The following is an 18,215-nucleotide window of genomic DNA, read 5'->3' as shown; positions in this document are numbered from 1 at the left end:
TTCCACAACCAGCAGGATGCACAAAATGCTTTCCAAGAGTTCACTGAATCCTGAAGCACAGAATTTTACACTATAGGACTAAAGAAACTTATTTAGCTTTGGCAAAAATATGTTGATTGTAATGGTTCCTATTTTGATTAATAGCTATGTGTTTGAGCCTAGCTATAATGATTTAGAATTCATGGTCCAAAACAACAATTACTTTTGTACCAACCTAATACATATGTGTACTTTTCAAAATTCATGCCTAAGTTTTTCATTGTAAAGCTGATGTACATCCGCATCATCCCATTCAGTGTTTTACCTGTACAAAAGATACAGCATTTTACAAATACCAGGAAACATATTTCATTGTTTGCCAGCCTTGATTACTTTCATGCTTTGTGAAAGACCAATTTTCAGAATTTTTCTGGTATTCCGTAAGTGCAGGGGAAATAGGATTTTTTTTTCCCCCTCCTTATACCATAACATTTTTTCCCTGTTCATATCCATGACCTTAATCTTTTTGATACCTGAAAAGCATAAGCGAAAAGGATTAATGTGTGTTTGAAGTTGACTGATGTAACAACTATCTTCCTTGTATTTGGCAGCAATGTGGATTCATCTCATAATTAAAACACAGGAAGTATTTTCACTTTCTTCACGCAACTTGAAGCCTGCATTTACATAATGCTATATGGGGAAGCAGTATTCCTTTTATATAAGAGTAAATCTGAAGTAATTTCAGTTTTCATCAGTATTACTATAATTTTAGTCCAGCATGGTGGGAATCAGAATATAGTCAATAGTAATTTGACTTTTTTTTTATTATTTTTTTTTTCAGTACTTTTGAGTTGCAACTCTGAAAAGTACTTTGAAAAATAACTTTTCTTACAGTATGTCAGTTTGTCTAATACGCTCTTATTAAGTTAATCTATGCTGGAACAGCACAGATTAACTTTATCCTTCCTTTTGCAAGGAATGATGAAGTTTTGCTCTAATTTCTCTGGATTTGGCCAACCCACTTCATGTGTTAAATTTTCAGTTTTCCCGACTGCAGTTCCAGCTTCTGTTCCAGCATCTCTCACTGTCCTCATATTGCTTTTGTTTTCCTCAGGTCTTCCACTTCTGAAAGGTGATAAGCCTTAAAATATTCAAGTAGAACAACTATACATATATATAGTTGTAAGTGCATCTTTTTCTGAAGCATCGATCATGTAATGTAGTGTTTTAGATTTCTGCATCTCCCAAGTTTTCATACCTTTGTAAGATGCTGAAGAAACTTAGAGCCACATTGTAGTGTTTGCATATTTGCCACTGTGCACAAGTACAGGCAAAAATTCAAGAGAATCAGCATTTTGTGTGGTAACATACTTCCTTACTGCTAGTTTAGCCGCACTTTACTGGATTTATCCCTTTTCTCTATTATCTACATTTTGTTTGAATAGCATTTTTTATTGAGTGTTTTAGTCAGAACATGCAGCCTCAGCCTTTTGTTGTTTTATTGTTTCTGTTTCTTTTGTTGTTTTATTTTTTCAACTCTCATATGTGTTTTATACTTCTGTCTTCTTTCATTAAGCTTGTGAACTTGTGTGTGTATCTGTATGAAAAAGCATTCAAAAGGAGGTGTGTATTTGCATGAACTCAGTGTCTAGACATTACGCATAATAGGTTTCCATTGTATTTTCTTTCTGGAATTCCCAGTTTACTGGGTTCAGAATATGTATATGTAAAAAAAATCTTTAAGCTTCCTTGAGAAAAAGTTACTTGACTTATCTGAAAATGGCTTCATGAGCATGAATATGAATGTGCACAGAGATATCAGCATATCAGTGAAGCCTCTGGAACATTTCTTTTGATGGTGAAATCATCTTTATCTCTTACTAGTCTTTCAAACTTGATGCTGCTGCAGCTGACTGAGCTGAGTTCTGGTCCTTTTAGTGAATGATAGTGTGCTGGTTTGACTGAAAATAAGTTAATTTTCTTCATGCAGTTAGAAGCCTTTCTTTTTCATAGCTAGCATGGTCATTATTTGGACTTCATGTGAGAACAAAAGATAACAACCCAGGACAGAGTTAATATTTCTAATTGCTCTGATCTGAGAGCCAAGGACACTCTGAGCGCTCTGCCCACAGGTGTGAGGCATCGAGGAAGCGGGGCATGGATGGGGCAGAGCTGACTGACATCCAGACTGATCAATCAGAGTTTTCCATCCAATTAGCGTCATGCTTCATATTTAAGGAGAGTTGCGATCTTCCAGTCTGTCTCTCTCTGGCTCTTCTCTTTGCTCTTGGAGACCTGTTCGTGGGAGTTCTGTTTGGGAAATTTAGTTCAGCCTTGCAGAGAGGCCTCTGGGCCCTTCTCCCTTTTTCCTCTCTTCTCTCTCCGGGATTGGCTGTTGGGACCAGGTGCTGCTTCCTGGGACTGGCTGCTCCGTGTGGATGGAGTTTGTGAGGAATTGCATTGAGTATCTTTTATTTTACAAAAAAAATTCTCTGGTAACATGGGAGGAAGAATTTGATGTTAGTTAATTTTAAATACTTTGAATTATTAACCATACAATAAATATAAATCAAAATTATTCTTACTCATCTTCCCAGCTTAGGCAGACAAGAGGATCTTTAACAAAATCAGTGACTAGGAAATTTAAAACAAATGGAAGTAATCACTATTCCAGCAGCCTGTTTTCACCAGAACAGACTATCTTCAGAGTAATGTAAAAAAGGCAAAAATGCTATCTATTAATTATCATATTACTGAGTTACCTTGTAATTCACAAATGCTGGTTCTTTTGCCATGCCTGTTGCAAGGTACAGAATGTAACTGATAAGGCACAAATAGCTTTTCAATCCTTGAGATACTTGCAGAATTCAATGGAGTTGGGGTAGTATGGTAAATATTTTGTCTATTTTGCTTCTACAGAAATGTATCTTCTGCAGACAGAGAATTAAGAAGATCTCTGGTGCCTGCATTCAGTGTTCATACGGACGCTGCCCAGCCTCCTTCCATGTTACCTGTGCCCATGCTGCAGGAGTGCTGATGGAACCTGATGACTGGCCATATGTTGTCTACATCACATGTTCCAGGCACAAGATCAACCAAAATGTGGTAAGGAATTTGTTTCCTTCTTTGTTAATTGCAGAATTGAACTATGTTTCAGGAGAAAATGGAAGAAAGGATCCACACCATATATTATAATAGCTCCGTCTATCGTATTTCCATACATAGCAGACTATTACTTCTTGAAAGATTTTTCTTATGCCATTACCTTGTAGAAATTATATGCCTAACACATTTTTGCATTAGCATCATTGTTGAATGTGTTGTTTTGACAGCCAGAACAAGTATTTGAGTTCTCTGTTTTGTTAACCCTGAGCATATTATAAATATCCACATCACAGTATCTTGCAAATACTCACAGATAGTGTGAGAAAAAAGAAATGCTGTATCTGTAAGTTATTTGTTCTGCAGCCAAATAGTGTTTTGCAAATATCCAATTATAATTATTCAGTCATCTGGCAAAGTAACACAGGTATGTCATGAAAATTCATGTTATTACTGTGCCTTTTTATTTCTAGCTTGTGCTAAGGAGGAACCTTTAATTTTAGATGAGACACATGAAGAATAAGTTATTATTGTCTTGTAAGCTTTAATGTCTTTTATTCTAATGATTGTTATTATCTTAGTTAAGAGAGACCTCTTGCCATATTTCTTGGGCTTTTAAAATTGTATTTTGTTTCCTAGCAAGTTAGTAAGTCAAGTAAGTTAGTCAAGGTGACAATTTGCAAGTTGCAAACTTTTTGTCTCCTTTGTACATTGGCAGTGAAAGAAAGGAAACTGGTTAATGTCTCTATAATATGTTTTCCTTTCAAGGCATTGTCAGTGTATCTTTAGTCTTAATGACAAGACTACTGAAGAGTAAGATGTTCTTTCGAGTGTAGTAAAATGTAAAGCCTCCCAACTATAGTAAGCAGTCAGTTCTGAGTGTTCAATCTGCTGATGGTTCTTAAAAAGGGTAACAAATTGTGTGTTCAGGTTTAAAACTTACACAGAACTGTTAAGCCTTTTAAAGATTTTTTGTTTTCCAAAATGAATAAACATGTGAAACCAGTACACTTATTGTGGTTTCAGTTTCTTCAAATGTTTTTCAAGAAAATTAGTTTCATTTGAAAAACAAACGAACTTAAGACCCTATCTATACAGGCAACCTAGGGTACTTTTCTTGGCTTTCTTGGAAAACATTGTCATTAGTTGAAAATCACTGGGTTAAAATCATGGCCAGTAAAAGTAAGGCTGTTCTTTCCAAATATTTTCTCATATTTGTTTGTGACAAATCTTTATACTCTAGGTAGCAGGATTTACATCAGTAGCTGAGAAATTATTCCCTGATCAAATAGGACTTTCTGTATAATACTTTCTTCTTTTCCCACTTCATTATGTATAATGTGTTTACTTCCTCACCCCCTTAATTTTTCTGACTTCCTCTAATATATCTGTCTCTTGATGCTGTTAAACAATGCATGTAATTTTCTTCACCTTATCCTCTTTTATAATACTAAATTGTAAATGTGCTGAAGTTTGGGATTGTTCCTTCTATGTTTATATAGCAGTTAATATAGTGGTATTATGTGTCCTAAACAGGCTTTTTAATTACTGTTTCGTGTTAGTTATTAAGAGAAATACCTACAAAAAATGAGAACTGGATAGATCGATGAAGGAGAATTTATAGTTTCAATGTAATAAAAAAGAGTGCAGACTTTAGCACTTAACTTTCTTAGTGTACACTTTTTCTGGAATAGAAAATAAGTTATTAAATAGTTAATATTTTCAATGGTGAGGAAAAAAACCCACAATAGTAATAAAGTGACATGGAATCCTATAGAATCTATTTTTTCTTAGTGATTTTCTTGACCTGTTTTAGGTAGTGTGAAAGAGACACCCACCAGCTTTGGAGAAACAGAATTTTATGTGGCTATTATTTAAGAAGTTGTGTGAAGGGTGTTTAAAGTAGCTTGGAAAAAGACTATCATGTCCTTTCCTGAAACTCAGCACCAACCTTTTGAAAAAATTATCTGTTATTATTTCCTGTGACTCAAATCTAAATCAGATTTGCAGAAGAGAAAGAAAAATTATGCTTTTTTGGTTTTACATTTGGCCAATACTTAGAAAGATAGATATTTTATTAAGGAATCTTTTTCTGTGAATTTCTTAACTTTCTCCTGAGACAAAGGAGATTGCCATATGTTTGTATATGCTTGGTTTTATACTCTGTCTTTTGGATAATTAAACTAATCACATCTTTAAGCCTTTGGAAGTTTTTTCGCCATTGGTTTTCTTGTTATGCTTTTCTTAGCTATTAACTATTCCTTCATCCAGAAATTACATTGCTCTTCACCATTAGGCATAGCAATGTATCTTACTTGGAAGGAAGTTTTTTTGTTTTTCTGTTGTGTTAGGTTCCTTGCTTGAAAGCAGAACAGGGGAATTATGCAGACTGAAATACTACACTCACTTTGCAATTTTTTACAGGAACCAAATAGATAGTCTTCTCAGCAAGAAAAAAAAAAAAATTTCTTGGACTTAGCAGTTCAAAATATTGTACATAAAGCAAGGATACTATTATTCGTTCTCATTTCAAGGAAACAAAATACAAAATGTCTGATTTTTCACTAATATTGCCTCTAGATATTGTGCCTAAATGCTCAGAGAACACCTGTGACCACTGTTTTCTTCAAGTTTAAAAAAAACACCAAACAATCCAAAAGTCAGCAACCAAACGATCACTTGTGGGCACTAGGAAAAACTGTGACATATATCTATAGTGGTGGTATAGTATGTAAATCAATGAGGGTGCTCAACAAATATCTACCTAACTACAGATAAACATGCATTATTACTGGTACTCGTGTATCTCTTCACCTCAGGCAAGGACTTATTGCAGTGATGATGTGGAGTACACATATTGTGTCCAAATTATTTATCAATATATTTTCACAAGTCTTTCTCACTCAGGATGAATTATGTATTATCTTCAGGATTTTTTCCTAGAGTAGTATTTTTATGTCAGCCATGGAAAACAATGGCAGGTATTCTGGTGAAAAATCATCATAAGGAAAATCAAAAGGGGAAGCACAATCCTTATATTCATACGGTGCTGCCAAATGAAGTAAATACAAAAATACTAAGAACTAGAGTTTTTAAATGTTGATATGACTTTTCAAAAACATGTTTTTTGAGGTCCCTGGACTCAAAAGTAAGCATGCATCTTGTGTTTGCTGAAAGTACAAATACAGAAATAACACAAAAATTTTCTAGCAGGAAAGTTGACTTATACAGAATGTTTCCGTTTCTTCCTGTTGTAGCCTATATTATTTTATGTATGTTTATTATGTAAACTGGAGTGCCAATATGCAAGGAACGCCCTGTGATTTACTGTTATATCTACAGACGTGGTCATGGTTTTTTTTTGTTTATCCTCTTTGACTGTGTTTCTCTCTGGGCATGAAACATATCCCTCACACCTTTTTGTCACCAAGAACACTTGGAAGCACAGTTCAGAGCAGGTGCTGCAGATGGATTTGTTTTAGTCAAAATAACTCTTCCATACACAAGGAAATGAGAAAAAGAAGTTGTATGCAACTATACTAACAGGAAAAAAAAAAAATTCCAAGTGATCCGTACAAGAATAGCAAGGACAGCACTGAGAGTGAGAGGAAGCCAGCTGGAGGTAAGCATACACTCCCAGGTGACACTTCATTTTGAAAGTGTGATCAGAAGAGGCCATCTGGGCAGCCCCAGTCACGTGCAATTTGAAAGACTGTCTTCAGAAGGGGCAATGATAGGAGTTGCAGTTGAAAAAGCCTACTGTTGCTTTTTGCACAATTACACATTATCTTCTGCTATTATGGACCGGTTCTTACCTCTATAGCACACAGAGAACAAAGGGGTGCTGTCAAACGGAAGCTGTAGATTTTTCTGTTGAATATCCAAGTAATGCAATGGCGTTGTTTGCTAACTACTTCCAGCCCTTTAACATCTCAGAGAGACATGCCTTAGGAAGGACATATTATTCAAAAATCATGAACTGGCTTATTTTTCAAATCTCTTGCATCATTTCTATGCCTAAATTGCAGTTCCAAGGAGTGAGCTTAAAATGATGATGTATCAAATAAGTCTTAGAATTTTGAGGATTCTCCATTAAAAATCATAGTCAGATATTCAGGTATACACCATACGCCAATTTCATTATAGTTATTATGGTTTTGTCTACGTATAGTTTATATATTTTATTTAAAATTTTTGTGTCCTGCCATCCAGAAAGTGAACGAGAAAGTAATTTTCCCTCTCATCTTTTTGAAGTTTGCACACAGGAGAGGAGGTTAACTTTTTTTTCTTTGTATATGGCTCTCTGTGTTTCTGCCTCTTAGTTCATCCTTGGCTTAGGTGCTGTATAAGAAAATCGAGCCTTTTAAACCATAGCTTTCTCAGTAATCTGGTAACTACCACAGATGTTTCTTTAATCTGATAGACTCTCTTACATAACAACTGTCCTTTCTGATCAAAAATGACATTCTTAACATCAATAAATTCTTAAGATTTTCTGACAGGAAATGTTCTCTGGGACATGCAATCAATTACAGAGTGTGCTTGTCAATATTTTTTCGGTGAAGTTAATCAAGGATCTTATCAATATAACATAGTAGAAAAATAATCTTCTCCTTCAGCTAGGATGCATTTCTGTTTTTATTTGTTCTAATGAGCAATGGCATTTCTTCTCTGAAAATTTAATTGTTAAATGCGCCTGTATTGTCTCTTAAAATACTATATTTGCCTTCCATCTTCTGTGAAAGTTAAGGTTTTAACACACAACATTTAAACGTTGTAATAGAGCTATTTCTCCTTGGGCTTCTGTACTATAATATCAAACTTTTTCTATTGTCTCATATAAGTAAATCAATTGATATTCTCCAGTTTCTTCCTGATCCCTTCCCCTCAAATAACTGAATAGGCAAAAGTCAAGAATTGAAAGGTGAGTTAACATTTATGCTTGCCTATGTTTCAAGATAAGATAAAGTGCTAACGTTATCACTCCTGTGATAATACCAGTAAATTATTGTAAATGTAGTTAATTTTCCTACTTAGTCTAACTATAGACAGGTAAAATGAAGAATTTTGTTATACATGTAAATGGTTAAATAATTTGGGAGTACACTCAGAACATTATTTCTAGGTAGCTTGAAAATGGTTTAGAAACATCATTGGGTTTTACTGTCTGACGTGACCTCAACTAAATCCTCCAAATGCGTATGTCAGGCAGTGCTCTGACACACAGAGATTGATTTAGTGCACTATCTACAGAAATGGTACAGAGTATTTGTACTTGGTTTGCCCTTAGTTTGCAGGAGCAGAGAGGTTTAAAAGTTCCAAATCCCAGAAAATGGTCCAGGAAAGAAGCATGATAGCAACTACAGTCTTGGTAAAGCCAGAAGTGTCCATGTTTAAGGTGTGTTTTTCCTCTTCCCCAGAAGTATTGACGTTATTATTCATGCTTGGAGTCTAACAAAAGAACAGATGCTATCCTTAGTTCTCCCTTTGGTATTATTGTTAAAAATTCTACAGCTGTGGCATTTTTCAGATTTTCACAGACACTATTTAAGATTATTATATTGATTGAAGAATTCCTTGCCTTTGAAGGTTTGAGAAGCAGTGCTCAAAAATTCAGTAATTATTTTAGCATATCTAATACAGTATTTTAAAGCTGTTTATATAAACATTACTTTAGAAAAAAATTATGCTTAGTATATACCAGTGTAGTTGCCCCTTGTAGTAGCATCTTCCCTTATAAGTTCAGCTGTGTAGATATAACCAAAGTCACAACAACTTACTGTTGTGTAAACATACGGACCTATGTGAGGTAATAAACAGGCAGTCAGGATTTGGAGAAAGAAGTGCTCTTGATTTTATTTTTCCTGGTGAAGAAGGTTGCTTTTTAAATGGAAGTTTCACAGGGATTCATTAATTGGGGGCTGATACGTAACAGCTGTCTGCATCATGTGAGCTTCTGAGGATTAGCTTACTTACAAGGTTCCAATCTCTTTTTTATTTCTAGAATCCACCAACTAGTTATTGGTGTAGAATTTTTACATAGTTTAACAACCCTGTTACTCTTCTAATTGACAGAACTAGCTCTGAGGAATTAAAAATGAGAAATGAAAAAAATTATTGTTACTGATTTACTACGTAAATAACTGAGGTTTACTACGTAAATAACTGATGAAGAATGATGAATGTTGTCTGAAGTTTCAAAGCAAAAATTCTTCATATTATGGATTAAGAAGTTACTCATACACTGCTGTAAGCAGCTCTGAACAGAACTGGAAATGCACTTAGTTATTGCATCCGATTTAGCAAAATACTAAGCAATTGTGTAGAGTTATACTGAAATCCAGTACTTAAAAAAAAAATCTCGTAATTTAAAACAATGCAAGACCGTGCCCTGGATTCATCACACCTGACCTCTTCACGCAAATTCTACAAATTATTCTACAAATAAAATTTATAAATATTGCTAATTGTGTGTTAGTGATCTAATGCAGAATAGTTAGAAGGTGTCAGCTGCAAAAATATTTTTGAGTGCTGTTATTCTTCAGATGCCTTTTGTTTTCTCATAAAATGAAATTTTGTGTGTAAAACAAATTTGTGTAATCAGGATTGGAACGAAGTTTTGCATTTGAAATTTTTACATTGTGTGGTGAACTGATCAGTTCTGTTTTGACACTGATAAATTTCTGATGAGTAAGGTGGTAATTTAAAATGACTTTTTCTTTTAAATTCTTTTTTTCAAGAGAGCTAAAACATGTGAGAAGGCCATTACAGTTGGGCAGACAGTCATCACGAAACACAGGAATACACGGTACTATAGTTGCAGAGTCATAGGAGTGACATCTCAACTTTTCTATGAAGTCATGTTTGATGATGGCTCTTTCAGTCTGGATACTTTTCCTGAAGACATTGTAGTAAGTACTTTCTCTGATACCTGTTATTTTTGATTTGGTGTTGAGGGCATTGTTTGTTTGTGGGGTTTTTTGTCATTTTTATTGTTGTGGTTTGGTTTGGTTTGGGGTTTTGGTTGTTTGTTCTTAAACTAGAGAGTTAGAACCTCTTGAACTACTTATTTTGACCTTGAGAAGGTAGCGTCTTAATATTCAGTTCATGATTGTTGCTTTTGCTGCTAAGAATGATTATTTCCTAATGCACTTCCAAACCTTGGTTGTTCTAATTAGTCTTTGCCATTTGACCAAATGAATCAAAAGTAATCTTGCAAAGTATTTTAATTAAATAAATATGTATTTAATAAAGGATATCAGAGAGGGAATTCCATATATCCTTATCTGTCTCTCAGAGATAACTTGTAAAAATTCCTTCCTGAATAGAAAAATCCTGTTGCAATGGGAAGAATAGCTCTCAAGAATCTGTTCTAACAACTTGTTTACACTGTCTGATATTTAGTTTGTGAGATTACATTATTAATGATAAAAATCATCAGGGAGAAGATTGTGTAGTTTATTGCATTTCCAAAAAGCAATTGAGATTTTGATTTCCCTCATGCACCTGTATAAACTACAAAGTTTTTCGAAACTGTTAAGGACCATATTGTGCACTTAGCGCATATGAACACTATTTGGAGACAATTGGGGAAAGATTCTCTTTCCCTCCACATTTGCAATGAATACATTTGATGTTAACCTGTTCATCAGATGCCGCTTGATGTCTTTCTCATTATATGACTCTAATCATGACTCTAATATGACTTCCCATGCTCCTCTGAGTCTTTTTTTTATGCTGAACTGATGTTTTTGGTGTACCTCCTGGTAATAATCTCTAAATGTTAAGAGTCTTCAGTGAACATTGGACTGCAAAAGTGCTGTTTGTTGCAAGACCACTTTTCACTTAGCCCTGTGTCCTTTTGTGCGTGTGGATGGGAAGAGTTGGGTATACGGAGCAGTGCATAATACATGTTTTGCAGTTCAAGGGGTGCAACCCCCAGGAGTTGTATTCTATTCCTGTGAAAGTCTTTGAACTGTTCCGTTTTCTGCAGGCCTCATATTTTCCTGGAAGTAGTATTGGCTGACAGATACATCAGTGGAAATGATACTGTTTTTCTTGGAAACTTCTTAGTTATTGAAAAGCTTGATGCCTTTTGAAAATACAGTATTTGAAAGGGTACATTTCAGAGCAGTGTGTGGGCATTGAGCTGTTTACCTCCCACTGGTCTTAATAGAAGACAGTCAGCAAATCCCTGTTACATGTCTTTGAAAATTTATCCTTTAATTCGAAACACTCCAAAAAGCTCCATTTATGATCAAAGACATTCTGGTTTAGGATGATCAAGATATTAAGCAAATGTGGCTGTATTGTTATGAGAAACCCCTTTTTGTATATGCCTGCATCAAGGATCTGGTAAGGCAGAGATGAGAAACTGCTTGCCACCCTAGTGGGGTAGTCTGGTCTCAAGCTACGAATAAATGTAATCAGGTCTGGATATGCCTCAGTGCTTCCCAGATAGTGGGTGAACAACATATAATTGTTGATGGAAACACCAAACGATTTTCTCATTCCTTAGAGAAATCTTGTTGTGTTTTCATTAGATAATATACCTGCAGCAGTTACAGGAAGGGGAAAAAAATGCTTTTTCTTCTGCCTGGACTAAAACTTGCTAATCCATGCAATGTGCGTATCAGGTGTTAGTGCCGCTGGGAGGACTTATTCATCAAATCTGGTGTGAAAGCATGTTGCTGCCTTTTGAAGAACTTATTTTTCTAATCTGTTTTCACTTTTCAACCAGCTCACAAAGATAGCACGAGCTTTCTGCTTTTCCAGTATGTGCTGAATCCACTACATGATTTCAGCTCAGCTCACAATAGACCACAATTCCAATGTTCAGACACAGTGATTTATTTTTAAGGAGAAAAACATGGATCAGGGAAATTTCAGTCTTGAAACTTTGTGAAATTCTGTTTTCGTGTAAGCATTTAATAACTACCAAAGCAAGGTATACATTGTTCTCTTCTCCTGCGTATTTTTCTTGGTTTGTGTTAGCATTTGCTAAATGTATCAGGGTTTGTTTTGGTTTTGTTTCATTTTGTTTTTCAAGTGTAGATGTTCGATATGGGCATAGATACATAGATTTTTGTTGACGCACTAGCTAGTCAGCTTTTCCTCAACTCATGAAGTGCAAGAGGGTGCAAAAAAGTATATGGGTACAATTGTTTGCTGGAAGAAACAGCAGGACAACTTCATCCAGTGACCAGTATATACAGTATTCTTTGCTGTCATTTCATCCTGTGGTTATCAAGCAAAACTTAAGTGGACAAAAAGGAGTGTACTTACTCTTGCTGCTGTGTCATTCCCACACTGGTTTAGTTTACTATTAAATGTATAAATGTAGGCATTGTCCATTGAGAAGGTAGAGCTGACCTGTTGTCATGCCCACAACCCAAAACGGACTTTGCCTCCTAAAATCTATGAATTGAATACCATCTTCAGTTGCATTGTAGCTTATGGAATGCTGCTGTAAATGTTCCTTATGAGCAAGAGCATCTTAACAATTGAGGAAGTGAGATGTGTTTGGAAGGACACTTGGATATATGCAGGAGTTCATGCATTTGTTTTGCAGAACCACATCATGGCAATTTTCTGAAGCCTTCGTAAAATAAAAAAAGCATGCTCTCAAAAAGGTGTATATTAGTTTAAGATAAGACATTCAGACTGCAGCTGTAAAAAGCAGGAACCAGAAATTATTTTTGCATGTGTCAAGTTGGTCCATCCAACATCTTGCTTTTTTTTTGTCTACAATTGTTTTTTTGAAGTGGATGCCATCTTACCTGAAAAAAATTCGAACAGGAAAAAAAAACCCACCAAGCAGTGGATTTTTTAACATACCAACAATGATGCTTGTAATCCTTCATATAATTTTGCTGATACTTATGCAAGTACCTTCTTCAGTAGTGGACCCAAGAGAGCCTTCAGTGTGAAGAGAGTGTAGGAGATTATGCTCTATCTTGCTGTGTCTATTGGTACTTTAAATTCACCACTGGCAGGGGAGGGAGGAACAGGGCTATTGAGAATTCTGACAGCCAAAGTACATCACAGAAATTATCATGGAGTCTACAACTTCTTACTGTGTGCACCTAAATTTTAAAGCCCAAAATTATTATCTTCTGCTTTCTCTGTAATAAAATGGAGCACATTTTAGTTGCCAGTATTGGAAGGAAAACCTGCTGGTATGATAGCAGTGTGAATTGAGAATCTGTTAAAAATGAAACAAAACAAAACACATCGCAGACTTTTCTGAGACAGTGACCTTCTTTGCAATCCTGTACCTCTGTCCTGGCCCGCAAATTCTCACCTTACACCCCTACAAATTTATGAAATGAAAGCTTCAACATCTCGTAACCCACACTGTGACGTATATACATACTGTGTGCATAGGCTTGCCAGTCATCGTATCTTTCTTGATGATTGTGGACTAACTGAGGTTCTGAATGGTCCTTCCTGGCCCAGGTATCTGGCTGGGGTTTGAAGCTGCATAGGCATGTATAATCTTAGAAGTCGCTTAAGATGAAGTGGACTAATTGGGGTGAAGTACAGGCAAAGGAGTCAGGCTGAATACAGATTGTCCCAAGGGTAGTATTATTAGACTAATGAGAGACAGAGCGGATTAACGTCATCCTCCTTTGAGATGTAGGACAAATGGGATTCAGCTGGACATTTCTTCAAAAATTGTTTCTTCTACAGGCTAGCAAAAGGGAACATTAGTTTAAAACCATAATTTGCCCATATCTAGGTAGGACTTTTTGCATGTGCAGATTATTATAACAGAAAAGGTAGCATGTATGGGGCCATGAGTGTCAAAGCTCAGGTTGCAGGTTCAAGAACAAAGTCTTACTTTTTTACAGGAACTTCTCCCTAATGATTGTGTCTGGACCACAGATTTTCACTGGTGCAATAAATGTGTGTCTGCATGTCTATGTGGACACTCAATGTGCTTCTCCATTCCTGTATGTGTTAGTACTTTTGCTACTGCTTTTGAAAGATCATACTGCTGGAACAATAGACATTTGGAAATACTCAGGCAGCATGTAAATCTTGACAGTTCATTAGTGTCCACCTGGATATAAAAGATGTAAGATTTTATTCTAGCCCTAGTAGTATCTGAAGGATGCTGTGGTTTTTTTTAAATCTGTCCTACAAATCAGGTGTATCTAACTTTTTCCCCATCAATCTTCTCTGGTATTATAAATGCCTAAACTCTTGACTAGTTTCCGGCATTTTTTGCCAGTGATTTCTTTTCTGTATGCCTTTCTCTCTTTACCTATTCTGACAACTGTTTTCTGCTTGTCTACCTGTTCAATTCAAAACTTTAAATAGTAGTCCTTACCTGACTTCTTGTATCTGTGAAACATCCATTAGACTTCTGACAGACAATAATAGCTTATTGTTCAGTTTTACCATAATGGCATGTAAATCTGTAAAGAATGGCTAAGGAAATTAGAACTGTGGAATTTGCAATCTTTCTGGGCAATCTTATAGATATTTTGGATGCACTCCAGTATCCTCATCACCAGTGATTTCTGAGAATGGGAAGCAGAAAAGCAAGCAATGCATTTCTGAAGGTAATGAGGATATATTGTATTTGGTATAAACTTGGTGAAAAAATCCTCAGAACTAGTTGTGCGATGTGGGAAGAGACCTAATGAATTATAATAGGTTTAGCAACCTTTTTTTTATTTCTTAACTGAGGCAACATTGAGTGTCTGTGCTGAATAATGCACTGCTTAATGTTGGGCTGGCACAGTTTTTTTTTGCAGCATTATAAAATTACCTGTCATGTGGTTGAATTTATTACTCAGCAATATGTGTGCTGTGACCACTGGCAGACAATTCTGAAGAATTCTGGAAGGCAAGTTTGAGAGCTGCGTGACATGTTTCTGAGGATAAAACTTGGATTTATTTTCCTGGCTACATAGATTTGTAAAAACTGTGTAGGACTTTGTATTCTTGTTCTGTGAAATACTCCAGAAAGTTAAATATGTGTATATGTTTTGAAGAATTTATTTCAAGTTCATGTGAGCTGAGAAATTAATTTTAACACATTTTTCTAACTGCGGACTTTTGCACTAGATTTGCAAGTACTGATACACAGAGTGCTGTGTTTTGCATGTGCCAAATCATCGTTTGCATCTTCTGCATCACAAATGAATTCCCATTTTTAAAACTGTGGTCTTGTTAAGTTAAAATCAAACTTTTTAGAAAGCAAAGACCATGTTCTAAAGCTTCAGACTGTAAGATTTTATTCCATCCTTTTAACTCTTGAAGCTGCAAAACATCACAAGATACAATAGTCTGATTTTAATCTGAAACTTGTTGTACAGTACTATAACTGTATTGATTTGGGTTACTTTACTCCATTATGGAGAAAAGAAGTGATTTTTCAGTGGCTTCTTATTTTTCTTTGTTTCCTGTCACAGTAGAAAGACAGGCACCTTAATAGATAAGCATAAAAAAATGAATGTAGGAGAAATTAAAGGCAAATTAAAGCTTTGAATATAAGTACTATCTTTACACGGTTTCCTTTGTATAATGTCCTTTCCACATTATAGTGGAATGCTTTATGGATCCTTAGCAATAATGATTTTAGATGAGTTGAATGTAATGCCCCCACAGCTGAGCAGGAGAAACAAAATGGAGGATAATCCATTACTCTGCAGTTTGTGTTAAGATGGCTGACTTTGCAGTGAAGCAGGGGAGAGACGGAAATATATTACAGTGCTTCTTGTGTTTGCAAAGTGAGTGTGTGCCCATGTCTAGGACCACAATGAGTACAGCTGTGATGAGCATCTGGGGCACAGTGAAACCCCTGGAATCGTACAGGAGCCACTCAGATGCGGTGGGGCTGCTGGGAGTGGTGGAGAAGCGTTATTTCCCCTCCCACCTTCTTTCTGGGGTAACCCAGGAATTGTAGGATTTTCAGATGTGCTACTTTACCCGATTCATTATGTGTTTCAGAAGCAGATTATTTCCAGACTTGCCATGTGTTTTAGGGAGGGCAGGGCAGAGTGGAATGAAGGAGTATTTTCCTTCATGGGTGTTACGACCCGAAGTGAGGGCAGAAGCAGAGTCTGACTGTAATTGTTTTCCTGGGAATTTAAACCTTTAGGCCTTCAGCAGTGTATAGGTGTGCAGGGTATGAGGTAGTGCTGTAGGGTCCAGAGTCTCATCTAACTGTAATGTGAGCATAAAAGCAAGAGTTGTCCGCTGCACTTCAGGGACCCTTGTCAGGCACATTGAGTCTTATGCCCTTGATGTCCTTGCTAACTTCACCTTCCTACTTCTGACAGTTTTGTCCCATAAGAACATATTGTACCCCAGATAAAGGCTTCTTCAGCGCCTTTTGTGCTGCACCTTGTTGTGGTGTGGACATCCAAACTCAGGTTCTGCAATGTGGGTTTAAATTGTGATCCTCTGGGCTATTCTGGGTCTATCAATTAGCATTACACATGTATTTGTGTTATTAATACTTTGCTGAAAGGCACTGTAATGGTTGAAATAGTAACTTTCTAAGCTGAATGGAAAGCAAGAAATTTTTCGATGTATTCAGGAATGCATGATCCAATTTGACTTGCAGTTTCCCTTTGGTGAGAACATATGTTCACTTTATAAGAGAAGATTCAGTAACATTTTAAGGAAAACATACTGTGCATAAATTCAAAGTATTTTTATACTATACATTCTGTGATAGAAGGCTAAATTTGTTGAATTACAGTAACTATTCTCTTAATCTGGTGATTTCACTGAATTTATACCAATTCAGAACCAGAATTGCACTCCTGGGAATAAGGCCTGCTCTTTCAAATGCTCATACTCTGTGTAAATTGCTGTTCCTGTTTAGATAAAATTCTGACTGTGGCAAATGAGCTACCACTCTCGTTTTCATTCAAATTGTCTTGAAATGTATGAAACCTAATTTTGTGTTTCTAAAAATCTGCTTGAACTGCTGTGTACTATCAGTTGCCAAAAGAAAAACACATTTTGACAGTCTGTTGAGATCAGCAGTTGTTTTCAGAGAGTTTCCACAGTTTGCTTCTCCACTTCCACTTTAATGGTGTTGGTAGATATATTCACTGTTTTCAGCAGTGGTATGTTATTTGTCGGTATGACAGGCTTTTAGTTGTAATCACATTGGTCGTGCTCCTTATGAAACAATCACCGGTGAGCATGACTGTGGAAGCTTAATCACTAGCACTCATGTTAGAAGTTAGTGTTTGCTGAAGTAACGTGGGCAGAGAAGACAACTTGAATTAAGTGCCTTTGCAGAACGGCCCTGGGGACATTGCAGCTCCATCCTCAGGGCTGCTCAGAGGTACCTTTCCTGCTCTGCCACAGGAATCTATTTCTCTGGCGGGTCTCTACACAAAGATCTAACTCGTTCTGACAGCATGGTCACCTCTAGCTTAGTTCTGCACTCCTTCCCTTTCAAACCATCTTCAGCTGGTTTCTGTCAGTGCAGAGAGCACTATCTCGTCATGAATACCCTAGTAGCAATGCAGTAGGATAGTAAATTTAACTCAGGTTCTGATTTAAGGGGAAAATTTAGAAACAGCTGCTGCAGTTCAACTACGGTCAGCAAGAGGACCATTTCTGCACAAAAGCCAATAATCAGGCATGGAGTTTTGCTACTTTTTCGTGTGGTGAATCCAGGCACCAGAAACCCACTTCAAATCTTACCAGTGAAAATCAGATGTAGTTAGTGTGTTTTGTCTGTGTTGTGAGAAGTATCTGTTAATTTTGTGATTAATACCAGAGTACTTTTTTGCTGTAAATTGAAATGAATGTACTATGAATTGAATTTGCTGTGAAATGGGTTTCAGTTTATCCAAAATAAGATGACAGAAGTCTTGGTTATTCAGTTTTGGAGGCCATGCATGAATTTTAATTTCTTTTTCAGAAACCATGGAATTTCAAGGTTAAAATCCAAAATGAGTCAATATTATGGCTTGTTTCCTGCAAATTGTGGTTAGATAGACTAGTACTAAGGCCTGAGCCATTCATACGGATTTAAGCAATGCAGGGGATGACAGAAAATAGGCAGTTTCTACTTCACAGTTTGATCTTAACAAATGTTTAAGTTTGTGAACAAACACAAGGTGAGTGATAGGGAAAAAAAAAAAAAAGTA

At 36.1% G+C, this 18,215-nt stretch overlaps 1 protein-coding gene across 6 annotated transcripts in view; it reads left to right on the top strand.

Moving 5' to 3' along the window:
* The window catches only part of KDM4C (lysine demethylase 4C), a 263,563-nt gene that overhangs the window by 223,743 nt on the left and 21,605 nt on the right, over positions 1–18,215 (top strand). For 4 of the 6 annotated variants that reach the window (XM_071802539.1, XM_071802538.1, XM_065860562.2 and 1 more), the window contains exons 18-20: positions 2,902–3,087; positions 8,375–8,482; positions 9,825–9,995. In XM_071802539.1, the coding sequence (XP_071658640.1) occupies positions 2,902–3,087; positions 8,375–8,482; positions 9,825–9,995 (465 nt within the window). The remainder of the gene's footprint in view (positions 1–2,901; positions 3,088–8,374; positions 8,483–9,824; positions 9,996–18,215) is intronic. The other 2 variants (XM_065860563.2, XM_065860565.2) reach the window with 1 other exon arrangement.

Source organism: Patagioenas fasciata, chromosome Z (assembly GCF_037038585.1).
Source record: "Patagioenas fasciata isolate bPatFas1 chromosome Z, bPatFas1.hap1, whole genome shotgun sequence".
NCBI classification, from domain to species: Eukaryota; Metazoa; Chordata; class Aves; order Columbiformes; family Columbidae; genus Patagioenas; species Patagioenas fasciata.
The sequence above is the reverse complement of the archived record's forward strand: the minus strand, read 5'-3'. Positions and strand labels throughout refer to the sequence as shown.